At 43.0% G+C, this 14,640-nt stretch overlaps 1 protein-coding gene across 1 annotated transcript in view; it reads left to right on the forward strand.

Moving 5' to 3' along the window:
* LOC146173650 (venom metalloproteinase Antarease-like) overlaps nt 1-14,640 on the forward strand; it is a 57,095-nt gene that overhangs the window by 1,217 nt on the left and 41,238 nt on the right. The window contains exons 2-4 of the mRNA XM_084585239.1: nt 874-1,052; nt 5,111-5,203; nt 6,595-6,715. Coding sequence (XP_084441365.1) covers nt 874-1,052; nt 5,111-5,203; nt 6,595-6,715 — 393 coding nt within the window. The remainder of the gene's footprint in view (nt 1-873; nt 1,053-5,110; nt 5,204-6,594; nt 6,716-14,640) is intronic.

The raw sequence follows: 14,640 nt of genomic DNA on the forward strand, positions 1-14,640 counted from the left end.
GACAGTAAATTGTATGGTCATACTGGTCGTTCGACGCAGGTTGTTCACCATCATGCGCCTAGGCCTGTATAATATTGCCGTTTTCCTAAACCCTATGCACATAACGACTTTCACTCTACCCTGAACGCTTGGTCATTGCACCCCCCACTCCAACACTGTCAACGCCAAGCCCACAGCACTGCACGAGTGACGCAAGCGCGCCTACTTACCAGTAACCCCCTAATACTTCTATTGATCGCCCTTGACTAGCCCATGAGATGAGCCAGTTGGTTAATATGCTCAGTAGATAAAAGCGCATGAAGACGATCACACTGTAGTGCTCATCTCTTTGGGTCTTCTTCTCGTCGTCGGCTTCGCGAGGTTTTAGTCGTCACTCTTTAGTGGCAGCTCCTCCGTTTTAACCCCCAGAAAGGACCTATATATGCTAAAGCGAATGCAGAGGTATAAAAAAATAACAAAAAATTCTACTTGTCCACATTATGGTATTAAAATCTGTATTTATGGTTGACGTTAAAGTTAACATTAGTGCGCGCTAAACATCTAGTATTTTCGTTCATTTTCCTCCGTAACGTTTTACAAACTACATTTTCGGTGAAATGTTAAAGATGTCAGGCCCATTGATTAGAGATTGGTTGCGCTGATGGCAGGGATACTTGAAAGTGGAATATTACCCAGCGAACGGCGTTTCAAAACAGCATTGTCAGCGATTAACTTCTGGGTTTTGAGTTCTTACGTAATTTTCGTCCCTGGTCAACCATCGTGTAAGCATACAATCATTTTACACATAGTGTTTTTTTTTTAGTTTATGAGGCTCCTAGCGGACCCTAATAATGTTTTTATCACAACGCATTAAAAAATGGCGTTTTATTTCAGGGTGCTTTGGTATAGAGACGATAGCAGTATATCCACGTTTAATTGAAGATCGCAGCACCAGCAATATAATCACTGTTGCAGTTACCCCATCTATGGTATTATCGCTCCAACCAGCTGATGCCTTACTTTCGAGGGTTCGCATAGACACTGACATCAACGGAACTATCACTCATGAAGTAGTAAGTATCACCACATCTTTGTTCGTTAATGGACTGATAAGAATGAAAGGTCGCATGCTGCTTTTTGCGGCACCTGCCTAGCACTGATATACAACAATAAAATATCGTGTGACACTCCTCCAAACGGTTGCATTAAAGTCTGCCTTATTCCAAGCTGTCATAAAGATTGCAAATTGTAATTAATGCGTTATAAAGGTTAGCATATACTTGTATCGATCAGGTGTGCTTGCACGAATGCCCATGTATCATGCCATTGGCCTTTTTGCAGGCCCCAAGATTGTATAGAGGGCATAGGTACTGAGCACTGGGGTTTTGTGTTTGCATAGTTGCATCTGTACATCTCAATGCAGGGTCATAAATTAAGTGGATGGAGAGAAAGAAAGGAGAAAATTCAGGCTCCTCTGGCACACCTCGTGAGTGAAAAACGCTCGTTTGTACTTGGTATGTGATGTTAAGTTTATGATGAGGTATAGACAGCTTCGTATTTCGACACCAGAGCCTTTATTAGAAACGTAGGATAGTGTTTACATGATTCAGAACACCGGTGGCCAGATGATCGTCGAGGGCACCATCCAGTAGTGTTCGCTTGTGGGCACTGAAGGGCCTTGTGTTGAATCAGATTGGACGGGCACCGCTGGTCTCAATCCTGTGGGTCAGAAAATTGGCCTTATCAGGTGCCTCCGTGAACATCGTAGCGAAGTGCCTCATTGTCCTCTCAATTCTACATCTTTCGGGGGCCGTCCCCGTGACAGACTTCAAAACAATGAGGATACCACTTCCAGTGGCGGTGAACGAATGGCTGTTTGTGGCCAGCTACTGTGACTGCAAAGCATGTGGTTGTGATGTGAACGTAAATGCTGCAGTATTCGTGCCGAACCGGTCTACCCTGTTATGAAGACCTAGCCCAATTACTACCTTAGCTTCTAAGTTACTGCCCAATCACTAGGCAGGAAAGACCGGGAAGGTGAGGAAGCACGGTCTGATCTTTCGCCTATTGACAGTAACTCTTAAACGGGTTGCTTAGGTGGCGGGTGCTACGCGACGCCATACGACGGTTAGTATCACAAGCGTTTTTGACTCGATCGCCGAAAATTGAAGCTGTAGAGTCTGTGCCAAAAAGCGCCGGCACTTCTATTTCGGCCACACTCACCGCAACCAGCGGCGCATTGTCGGGGTGGGTCTCATTTGCAAGGAGAGGCTGACGAAACAGCGCTCACAGTTTGTTCCTGAAGCTCTTTGGGTAATTCCGGTGGCTACAATGTCCATCTGGGCTGGTTGAGCGGTTCTCGTCTCTGCTTCCCCTGCGGTCGGTCACGGTTGCGCCTGCTGGCAGCTGTGTGGCGCGACGACCAGAATACCCTGCTTCATGTTGTGGTACCGGTCTCAGTAGTCCCGCAGTTGAGGACGGGTGGCGGAGACGTGTGCTGTACGCTTGCCCCGAAACACGTTGCACCCACAACTCCGTTAGCGGGAGGGGGCGGACGACACGTTGTAACCACAACTCCTACAGCGGGAGGGGGCGGACGAAACGTTGCATCCACAATTCCGACAGTGGGAGGGAGCACACGAAACGTTGCATCCACCATCGCGTGGGCGTCGACAGGTGATCCGAGTTACGCACAGGACGGCTCGAGGCAGGTCTCCGCTGGGGGAGATGGCTTGTAGTGGAGCTTAGCAAGGAAAGATGCCTCGATGCGGGACGCGCGCTTCCCTGGCCATGTCGTCGAAGTCCATTAACTGGTGGCGCCGGAGGTATGGATGTGCCTTGGATGACACCGATGTATGGCATGAGCCACCTTCTCTGGCTCCTGAGCTCCAGAATCGTAGATACAGTGCTTGAAAACTGCGCTAAAGTTCGAGCAAATCCTCGCTTTCGCCTTGCCTTCCGGCGCAAAGCTCGTATTTCATGCGGATCACGTAGGCAGGCGGCAGTCTTGTAGAAAACGCTCTAAAAAGTCTTGCTTTGTTGTGAATGGCCCCTGTCTGTGCCTTCAGGTTGCTACGGAGCCTACTAAAGCTACAGGAAGCACACACGTGACCACAGCGCTGTCCGAAATTGTCATTGTCACCTGTTGGTATTTGATGTTGGAAGAAAATCCCAAACAGATTTCTTGTTGACATATCTCTCAAATCACGGAACGAGCAAATTCAGCTACAGCTGATTATTGCGATACAAGCGAGTGGGTACTATCGAAATTCGCTCGCTTCCCAGCATTTCTCCGAAATGTGCCTTGGTTTAAAGTAGCTGGGTCAGTAGGTAAAGCATGCCGCTATTCAAGTCCAGCAGTTTGTCTTTCCTGTTTCTTAATTGCTCTTGTCAGGAACCCGCATAGATGGGAGGGCGAACTGCACCTGTCACTTGGGTGCTTACGCACGGTACGTTGAAATAGTTCGACATGGCACGCATGAAACCGCATGAAACTAGAACTGCGAGACTTGCGGGACAAACCAAAGCCCGAGAAGAAGTCACGTTGGGTGCCATATGAAGGCTCCGTCTTCTAGAAAACGGGTCCGCGAGGAATGGTATTGCCCGACGAGTCACACATCTATAGTTGGTGTAAAAACCACTGGTTGATTCTGGTTCAACAAACAGGCATTTTGGAACGATAAAACTTCGGAAGACATTGTAAAGCGAACCATGCAGTCGAGGCTTGCGGCAGTGCTATCCCATGATTGCAAAAGGAAGGGCGACTATGCTCTTACATGGCACGGCAAGGCGAAACAAACTAGGATGCGAATAGGGGGATGCGGCGCGGCAAAATGGCTCCTAGCGGCACCAGAGACATTGATTAGCGCGTGGTAACAACTCACGTTAACAGCGTAACCCTCCTCCGGATGCATCGCTTCCGTCGTCATCCTGGTAGGGTTAAGCTCCCCGTTGGTGTTGACCGCATGACTGCTTCTATAGGACTGTTTTGGGTTCCCCTGTTCTTGGCTTTCCGCCATCTTTATCAAGGCTCACTCCCAAGCCGAGCACATGTCACGCCTCACGATAAAGTCTGCACATGCGCAGTTGCGCTCCCTCTGAGCGCACCAAGACGGAGTGGAAGGAGCGCGCGTAGTTCAGAAAGCCATGAGGGGCGCGGGAGCCCCACGAGTTTCAAGGTAAATGCATAACGTGAGTGAAGAAAGAAAACGTTTGTTCGGCAATGCTATAGTGTGCGTTCATAATTGCTTTGAGAGTCTTGATACTCTGTAACTGCACCTCTGAATGCTCTTAGTCAAATTTATTGAATGAAATGGGGAAATATTGTATTTACTGGCCCATAATGAGTGCACGGGAAATCTTCCGCGTAGTTGGCCGAGGCGAGATTTTCTTCCATCTGCTTGCAATTAGTGGTTGTGGGTACTGGTGATTTATTTTTGGACTAATCTATGCCAATAAGAATTATAAGAACGCGAGCAGTGTTCCTGGAATTCGTATTATTTTTCGTAGTATCAATATACTTCAGGCTGTCACTCTAATAGATACACACTTTGACATTGTTGGCCAGATTATGTATATCTCGGCGTAATTGTTTCACATGTCTTGCGAGACACAAGCACCTTATACTCTAACAAAGCGGCTCAGAGATACTCAGAATAGTTGGCCGTCTACTATACATACGTCTAAAATTAATAAAATATTATTGCTGTTTATTTCAATAATTTAACCCCACTTAAGCTATCCTCGCTAATAATGAGGCACGGCCTCAGCTACATGTATTCAATCTATGTAGTATATTTTTGGCAGAAGCACGTTTCGTGTAATGTAACCACTTTGGCCTGGTGGCACCAAGTCTAAACCTGTTTTGTTTTTTCAGCGGCGTAATAAAAACGCATAAATTGTACAAAATTTTAAACTTCAATAAATGTCCAAGATGTCTGATTGCAACAGCGGCGTGGGGTAGAAATTTCCTCGTTAAAAGGCAACGGATTGTGAAAAGACGTAGAAAACAAATTGAATAGTTTGGAGCAATAAATCCATTCCCAATTCCAGTCAAGTTTTTGGAGAGTTGAATGTATTTGGTGTAAAATTCGTTAAAACAAGCAGCACAAGAAAGTGTTGTTCCTTTCAGGTTAATGCGACAATAAAGCAAAATAATCTCTACATGGATGCAGAAACCCAGTCTGCAGTCATACTTGAGACAGTTGACTCTGGTGTCAAATTGGTACGTAAACGAAATTTCCTATAATTCCTATAAAGCTATTCCTATAACGCTATAAAATTTTATATAAAGCTATAATTTCCACAATACTCTTTGTCATACAATCTAGACACGAGCAAGTTAGAATATGTTGCACAATATAAGACCAGCTTTTGTGATACGGTTCTTAAAGCAGTTTTAGAAGTATTGCCCTTTTGCAGTCTGTAACTGCTATGGATGAGGTATTAATGGTATTGTTCCTAATAAATAGGTGATGTACTTAGATAGTCAGTACATGAAGCCGGGAAAAGACTATAGCATTGCATTTAATCTAATTGATCATCAGAAACCGTCTTACATAATTCCCTCCAGAATACAATAGAGGCTTAAGTTATTCGCTTTACAGTGCTCATGACGTTTTTCTCTAGATCACTGTAACAGGCCCATACCTCTGCAATCACTAATTTTGCCCATAGTTACCGGGAAATATCTTAGTTGCTGCCCCTGCGAAGTTTGCGGTAGTGTCCTGGAAAGAAATGTATTAGAACTTTATAAGATCTCTGCGAACATTTAATAGTTTTGTCCACATTTCTCGCGAGTATTCTTGAAGTCTATGAATCTTACGCATCGGGAAACTTAAAGACAAAATTCTGTAGCCAGTAGGGCCTATTCACTTTCAGCTAATAAATGATTTCGCCTCTTAGATGGATATCTGCATCATTCTGTGCGCATACAGTGCGGCCGAAGGTATCATGTATTGTTATGAATTCCGCAACCCCTTAAAATGCGTTTCTTTTGCTTAAAGTTGAGCTCAAAACATTTCCACTAAAATGAAACAAAAATATCAGAGTTATCCTTTCCAGAGTACGATTTTACTGTTGAACAAGAATTTTGTTGTAGAGCGTTACGACGATTCTTAAACTGCCACAAATGAATGCTATCTGCGGTACTGTTACAAAAATGTTTCGAAGTTAGAAGGGCTCAGGGGTCAGGCGCTAGCAGTTTATGAAATAATCTCCCAGCTGCTCGTTACATAGCTAGTATTACTGCTAAGGAGAAGTGCGGACCCGCCAATGTTATCAGACTTCAATGCTCTGAAAAGTTTTAGGTGGTAAAAGGTATTTTGTAGACTTCAAACATGGTTCGCTTCAACGCTTCATTTCGGTTTCTTTGGTACGCAGATGATGTTAACCAGACTGGCCCATTTCTTTCCTTCGACCTCTCTACTATCACCCTTTTTGTTATGTTTCCGTGACAGGTAGGGGCCTGAATGCATTTCAGGTTTACTTCCCAATGTCTACAAAGGGAACCATAAATTATAGTTTAGATACTTTCCGTTTCAAAACAGCTTAGTTATTTTTCTTCGTTTGAAGCATTGTAGGTATTGATACTGCGCTGTATTATTTTATTCACAGAACGGAATAGTAAACAAGTCAATGCGCATCAAACCAAGCAGCGTAAGCGGCCGAAGCCAACACTTAGCGATTGCGCATGACTTGGAAGAGATTAAGATGAAGGAAGTAGACGACGTTGAAGGTAATTTACAACAGTTTCAGTCATTGATTTTCCGTGTCTGTTGCCTCAGCTAAAGAAGTTCTTCAAAGCAACATAACAATTGCAATTTTAGAATATTTTTCATTTTACACAGTTCTGAAACATCTGAATTAAAGCCAGACGTGCTACTAAAATTAGCAGTTATTGCAGCACCTTTTTTGTCAAGGTGTCAACAAGGACGAGGCAATGATTACTTGAATGCTGCTGAGGCAGCGTTCGCGTTGAAATGAGTATTAGCTTTCTTTACTTCCTCTATCAGTTACACTTATACCTCACGGTAAAGGCTTAGAATTCCTTATCCTGTAAAGGCGTATTTAAAAAACATAACAACAGAGTTATATCAGCAAGTCTTCAATATATAGGACAAAAGCACATACCTAAGAATGAAGTTTGAGATTTCGCACTAATTTAAAGAAATCTAGGCAGAACATTTGAAGATTTCCTTTCGCATTAACCAAATTCGATCCCTAAAAAAACATGTTATCAGGTTTAGTGAATGCCAGGAACCAAAGCGTATAACATAAGGGCCTAAAAGCTTAGTAATAGCACTAAGAATACTAAAGAGTATCCAGACACAACACTTAGGCGCCTAGGACTTCGGTGGAAGACACAAAGAAAGATAAACCCAATACCACAAAACTTATACATTAAAAGCACTAACTGTTGGGCTAGTTGGTGATCAGCCTTAAAATCCATCTTATTTGGCTCATCTTGAGACGTAGCATCGCGGGAAGCTGTTATTGTGTCGTTGAGATTAAAAAAGTGCAGATGACTTTACGCATCTAATTGTTTCCGCAGTTTGGGACCATCTTTGGGGACCGTGGTGAGTAGGTCTGCACCGTTTGAGCGAGAATTGTGGTAAGGTCTGTGGTGCATTAGTGGCTGTGCCGCTGAGCCTGCAACGTCGGCACAAAAAACGATGACGGACGGTGTATTAGAATGCATCGTATACTAGCCCGACCGGATGTTCTGACGCCTACTTCGATTTGAAGAGGGAAAGCGGAAGAACTTACCGAAAGACTGTGCGGCATGTGTACGAACGCTCTATTGGCGCGTCGACAAATGCTGGGCGGTGTATTTTGTTTGCCACCCAAAGGGTTCATTTCAATCAGAGCAGTTAGGGAAAAGATAATGGACCTAGTACAATTTACAGTGAGCAAGCACGTGCGTGTATTGGCTGAGGCTATCTACAAAGTTAACTCACTGAAGGGATGGGTGCACTGCTCGGCGTAGCCAGGGGAAAAGACGGCTGCAAAAGCGACTTCCCGCTCGAATGAACAAGAACAAGAACGTTGGTAGTGTAGGCTCGACTTTCTTTTTTGTTCTTTTACCTGCTCTAACTGAATCTATTATTGTGTGTCAGATAATCATTCGGTCATAACAGTTTATTTTGCCCAAAAGAAATTTGAGGTCGTCTTGTATTTTATAAAGCAAAAAAAAAAAAAACGAGATCTATGAATATGTGCTGCGGCGATCAGAATTTTCCGTCTGTTTAGGATAACAACAGTGTACATTGATTCAGACGATAGGTAAAAAGAAGGGAGTGGCCATAGAACCAGATGTTAAATATCAGAATGAAATCGAAGGCTTTCATGCCTGCGATCTCTTTACTTCTCCAGCGCGCCCTCATGGCGACAGAAATAACTAGCGAAGCAATTCCATCGCAAAAATGTAGCTGCTTCTTGCTTTACACGATGCTGTTGAACTATAAACGCACTTTTTTGAAAGAATGAAACATCGCTCATTTTAATAACTTCGTATACCTATAAAAAGTTAGAAAAGCCTTGTTTACATGCGTATAAAGCGGTGCCATGCAAATAATTAGTCCGGGGTAGAACCCTGCTGGTAATTTGTTGATTCCATGATTTGTCACCCGTCGACGTCACACCTAGCCTTCGTGGTGTCGTGAGTTTGACGTCACGCTCGACAACCTTATAGAAAGAGTTTCGTGCTGCAGTACATGACAGGAAACTTTATGAAAAGCAGACCATCTATGTGTGCGGCTGGTACAAGTATTCATTTTTTTAATATCGCTTATCATAATCGGAGTCCAGCGGGTGTGAATAAAAAGAAATTGTGTCCTGCCTTAGCGCCTACGACATGTTACCGTGGTAAATAATATTGCGAAATCAGCTCTGTTATGGAATCAGATTCAATATTCCAATTCGATATTCAAGCGAGTGTTGCCGCGATAGCCAAGAGTGGCTGATTTTCAGTGCTGCAATATGTCTTTGAGCCTATCCACAAAACCTAATGAATTAAAACAAGTATTACGTTATAAGGGTACATGTAAAAGTGGACGCGCGGCCACAGCTAGGATACTCAGAACGGTTTCGATGGCTTGGAAAAGACGAAGAGCCTTTTCGGCAGCGTCCAGAGCGGAGAAAATTATATTTACGGGTTGTAGAGGCGACATAAATGCAGTTTAATACAAACGCACGGTTTTTCTTTTTACAACAGAATGATTTCTTACCCATTGTACACTGGTTGCTCAAAATCTGAAACGATACCTTTCTTTTAAACCGAAATTCGTCCATGCAGACTATAGAGTGCATATTCAAGAAAGTTAATTTGAGCCAGGATTTGCCCTGCGGACTATACACCGCGCGCGGATATATGGTTCAAACATTACGCTAGATTTAACTACATATGACATTCACCTAGAAAAGAACAAATTACAACTGAAAAATATATATTAGACAATAAAAAACCGTGGTAGAAAGAAGGATGCACGGAAATAAGGAACAGAATTTTATCCACCTCTACTATTCTGAATAATTGCTGCTGTCATTTCAGGCGCTGCTCTTCAAATTAGACAGCTTAAAGTGTAAGAAAGAGGCGAAAGTCAACTTCTGTATTCAATGTACCTCGAGTCCATACCTGCTCTTGGGGTGTACAGAGCCAAAATTTGACAATGTCCTCTTACATGCGGTAGTGGAGGCTGCAAGATATATGAGAGCAACCTCCTAGAACAATCAAAGTGTCATTTATGTCTTTTTATAATCGTCTAAATGAGCGCAGCATACGTACAAGCAGAAAACAGCAAAACAAAAAAAGCTATTTCATGATTTAATGCTTTTACGCACCTTGACAGTCATAGAAAGTTGACATTTTTAACTTTTTTTTTACTATTTCCGAAAAAAATTTTTTTTTTTTGTCCGGCGTTCAAAATTCACGGGAATTTTACACCTCAAATTCTGAGTGCTTAGCATCCATAAAAGTGGAAATAAATTGTTGGATGTTAATGTATGCTGGCAGAGAAAACGGCATCGACTCACTGACGCAAGGTGGTAATATTTTACTTTCCCGCACCATCTTATCCTGGTCAGCTCAGGGCTACCGCATGATAAGAATGAGAGCTTTAGGGCGAAAACATTTGTTGTCTCTTGAGGGGCGTCAGATTATGGCCATGAGATTTCACGGCAGAGTATATGTATTGAAACTTTCATCAGATCATATCCGCAGGAACGCACGCTGAGAAAAAAAAGAAAAGAAAGTGTCTATGCCAGGAATCGAGATACGGCTCTACCTTGTCCCAGCCGAGCCCACTAATGACCACTCTATGTCATTTTGTTTGTTTATTGCTAAATGTACATTATTACAAAATATACAGTGCACCTATATCTACAAGTTTGCCAAGCCGTTTGCCAGCTCTGAAAGGTGGAGTCGTTCCATATTTGCTAGCTTCCTAAACATCAACTGTGTTTCTGCCCCACAGTCTGCATCTTTCAAAACATTTTGTATTTTTACAATACTCTCAACAAAGTATTCATGCGCAGATCACGCTCCATTGTTATATTGTCGATAATCCATAGCACTGCGCCATGCAGAGTGCAGTCCCAACAAGAATATGACACCATATGTTACTGCATTGTCGTGAATAGGCAAGAACCTTATACCTTGCCGTTTAAGAGGAAGCGTTTTCTTAATGGTGCGCTGTAACATGTCCCAAACAAAGATAGCGTTATTACAATTTATGAAAATGTGCTCAATTGTTTCTGATTTGTTACACAGGAAACAATTTGTCCCCCATGGTACACAAATTCTTTTTTTTATATATATAATCAAATTTTAACAGGTAGGATACCAATGTGTAGTGGGAGAAAGTTTTGGTTGCAGGTATGACCCATATCTTTCTTACCCTTTTCAACACATTTTGACCAGCTGTATGATGAAAAATCTGTCGGTATAGGGGTACTGATGACAAGATCATATCCACGAGTTCCTGCGTTAGGCGCTTTTTCTTAACTGCGTCCAAATACTGTATAGTGAAACGCGTGGCAAGAAAAGGATAAGCGGCAACCACCTCTCGCAGATAGCGCGACACACCGTAACGACCCCCTTCACTTGATGAGACAATTGAAACCGATAAGGTGTTGAGCAGCATGTACTGGACAAAATAATGAAGAAAGGGATGCATTTGCATAAAAACATGAAGCGCAGCAGTCTTCTTCAAATACAAATTACAAAGGCTAAGGCCCCCATCACCTACTCTTCGAAACATGCTTGCTCGGAAAATTCGCTTCCAATTGCCTCTCCACACCAAAGTTGCAAAAATGCGATTGAAATTTTGGAAATTCCCCCGCGTAAAATGGAGGACATTTATAAAATACACATTTTTTGCATCAAGATAAGCATTGCAGATTACAGCCCGTGAGGATACCGACAAGTTCTCATGAAAATGTTCGCAAGAAGAGTGCAATCAGTAATTAAGGATTTAATCGGGCCCCATAAGACATGCGGGATAAAAGGCAGAACTATATATACAAATATTAATGTCGCTAGAAGCGTATTAGAGTTTTGTGACAGGGATTTCCTCAGGGTTGCCATGCTTCAGATTGATTTGGCGAAGGCCTTTAATAGAGTGCGGTACGAAACGCTTTTTCTTTTTATGAATCATAGGTTTGGGTTCCATCACATGCGGAGTCAAACTGGCGTATATAAATTGCACCACAAACCTGATCATAAATTGCGAATGAACGAGACGCATAAAGGTTCTCTCTTCTGTTCGTCCAGGTTGCCCCTTTTCACCTTTGCTCTTTGGGCTTACAAAAAAATTACTCTACGCCGTCGTCTTTCGAATACATCTAAGTTTTCTTGTCTAGCGCAGATACGCTAGGCAGGGTTGAGGGAATTGAACAAATGAATACATTCAAAAAAGAAAATATAATACAAACATAACAAGACCGCAAATTACGTACAACATTTAAAATTAACAATATCTAAAAGTAGAAAATGGCGCGTAAATGCGGTCGCATTACCACGTATAAGGGCCTTATCATCGATCTATGTTGAACTTTATTACAACAGCCAACCTTTCTTCTTTCATTAAATACCCCTTTAATCTTTTTTAGCATATTTCCTTATGCCCTGAGGCAATAAACAATGGTATAAAAAAGACAAGCTTAAGGGAATCCTAGTATTTTTTTTTTCTCAGGGTGGCGGGGGCTGGGATTTGTGCTCTTTCAATCTGCATCAACCTTGCGTTCGTGACGAGTGCTTCAGTAATGCCAGTAATAATGTGGGGTGACTGCGTTCGGTTCTTTTTTAACTTTTGCAGTGAAAAGTGACCAGAAGCTGCCTCCGGTATTTCTTGGTATGTAAAATATCGTTAATTTTTTATTTATTACAACACTGCATTTGCCACGGAGTTTAAAGATTGTTACTTATCAGCGTTGATTATATGCTGACTCTTTGTGCTTTTGCGAAAAGCTGGCGCTAGACGGTATATTTGGCGACAATCATCATGAACGTTAGATGCCGCTTTCCTTTTACCGTGTCCTAATCACTTCGCTAATCTGGCGTGGTAACCAGCCATAGAATTATGGGGTTAGTTAGACTTGGTGAGCATTAAAGGGAATATAGACATAGGACTCCTAAACCTACATCAGGTCTGTAAAGGCGAATATCCATAGGCAAATATCCCCGTAAGCTGCGTAGCCATCCGGCGGTAAAACAATCCAGCTTTCTGCGAAACTTCTTAACTGTGAAGAAACTTTGGGTTACTCTTATGCATTGTTGCCAATCTGTTGGCGGGATTCATCTACGCTTCCGACGCCAAGCATTTCATGTTTCCTAATCCAGTGGCAAGAAGTTAAACTGCCACATAAAACCAAAGGGCTGCGTTTTTTATTATAAAATGAAAACTGCGTCATATTGTGAGATATTTTTAAGTACATACTCCTCCTAGACATCCTCCGAGTACCAAAGTTCTGTCATGTGATGTTTGGCTAAAGCTAACATAAATTAACTAGGACTGCTAGTAAAACCGATTGGGAGCGTTCTTACCGTAATGAAGACAGGATACGCTCGAGCTGCATAACCATCACTTAGTGGACGCATCGGGCTGGACATGAACATGGTCTGCCTTGCTTAAGAGCTAAGCTGGACCAGTAGAACCTTTTCGGTCATTGTGCTGGGTGGGTCAAAGCGAGATGACATTGAACACGGACCCGTATCTTTTATTAAAGTCGTTCAGGTACCACGTGGGATTTTTTAAATAGGGGAAAAAAATAAACACTGCCAAAATTCAATTTGCGTTATAAAAGTTTCTTTAGCATCGCCCATGCAATATGAAATTGACGACGAGCCTTTCAAAATTACATCAAACTTTGAAAGGGACAAATGTGCATCCGTAAAATCCAACAGTCTTGAGAGCATTGAATTTATAAATTAGTCCCGCTCTCAGCGCTTCCCTTTTATTATCTTCCAAAAGCTAGCAACTAGTTTGCTCAAGAGCATGCTGCCAGCCTGCGCGAGAACTTTTTACTTTCATGGAATTACATAACAAGCGAATGGCAAATGAAGTGCCAAGCTTGCTTGATGACTAATCAAAGCAGGCAGAGCTGTGTCGCCTTGTTATAGGATGCTGCCTACGCAGTCAGGGGCACCCAGCATTATTTCTTCAAAGTGCTGCTTAAATATTGATACGAGGCAGAAGGTTAGTTCAGGAAAACACAACAGCTGATGACACATGTAAGTGTTCTGGTAAGCATCAACCGTTGCTTCAGCTTCTTCGTCTCTCACTCTGCTGTCCCTCGTCGTCCTCTTCAGTGGCATATACGTAACATTACCCCGGCACGAAAAGCACAGTCCTGGTGCGTACTGCGTCGGGGAACTACAGCTGGAGGGGTACGGCTTCATGCGAGCGACATGAACGATTTAGGTATGGGGCATATCGAACTGTCGGTGTTGCTGCACAGGGGTGATCTCGTACGTCACGGAAGTGACTGGACGTAAAACATGGTAGGGGCCTGAGTAGCGCGGCGAGAGCTTCTCACAGAGCCCAACTCTACGAGCGGATGTCCAGAGCAAGACGACAGAGTCCGGAGAGTAGTTGACATCCCAATGACGAGAATCATGGCGGCATTTCTGAAAGTTTAGGGGGAAGCCAGTCGGTGGAGAGCAATAACACTGGTGGCGTCAGCTTGGGATATGGCGTCACGAACATATGAACGGCGAGCATTGGTCGCCATCCCTCGTTCTTTTCGTCGTCATGCTTTTAGCTCTTGTCCGCCCGTGAATACGCACATTGTGTCTGGTATCTTCTGCCAGTGCCTTCCACCAGGCAACGTGCGCAGCTCTCGAGTACTCAAGAAGATGAAACGTGCTATGTGCGGTAGGTGCCCTGAAAACATTTGACATATTATACTGAAGTGTGGCAGTATCCATCCGGATGTTGATGCGGACATATTCACCCTAGGCGAGGCTATGGGGTTTAGAAGTAACAAAGGAAGCGTGAATGAATCGGCGGTAGAAATGAGCAAGAAAGGTTTCGGATATTGGTGGATAAATAGCAGAAAGAGAACGCGGGGAAGGTAAATAAAACACGGGTATTTAAAGTTAACCAGTATCTAAAAGGTAAACTCGTTAAAGTTGAAGGGCCATCTGAGTTAAAAAGCATAAAG

This window comes from Amblyomma maculatum, chromosome 11, assembly GCF_055883805.1.
Source record: "Amblyomma maculatum isolate TAMU_Amacu chromosome 11, ASM5588380v1, whole genome shotgun sequence".
NCBI lineage: Eukaryota > Metazoa > Arthropoda > Arachnida > Ixodida > Ixodidae > Amblyomma > Amblyomma maculatum.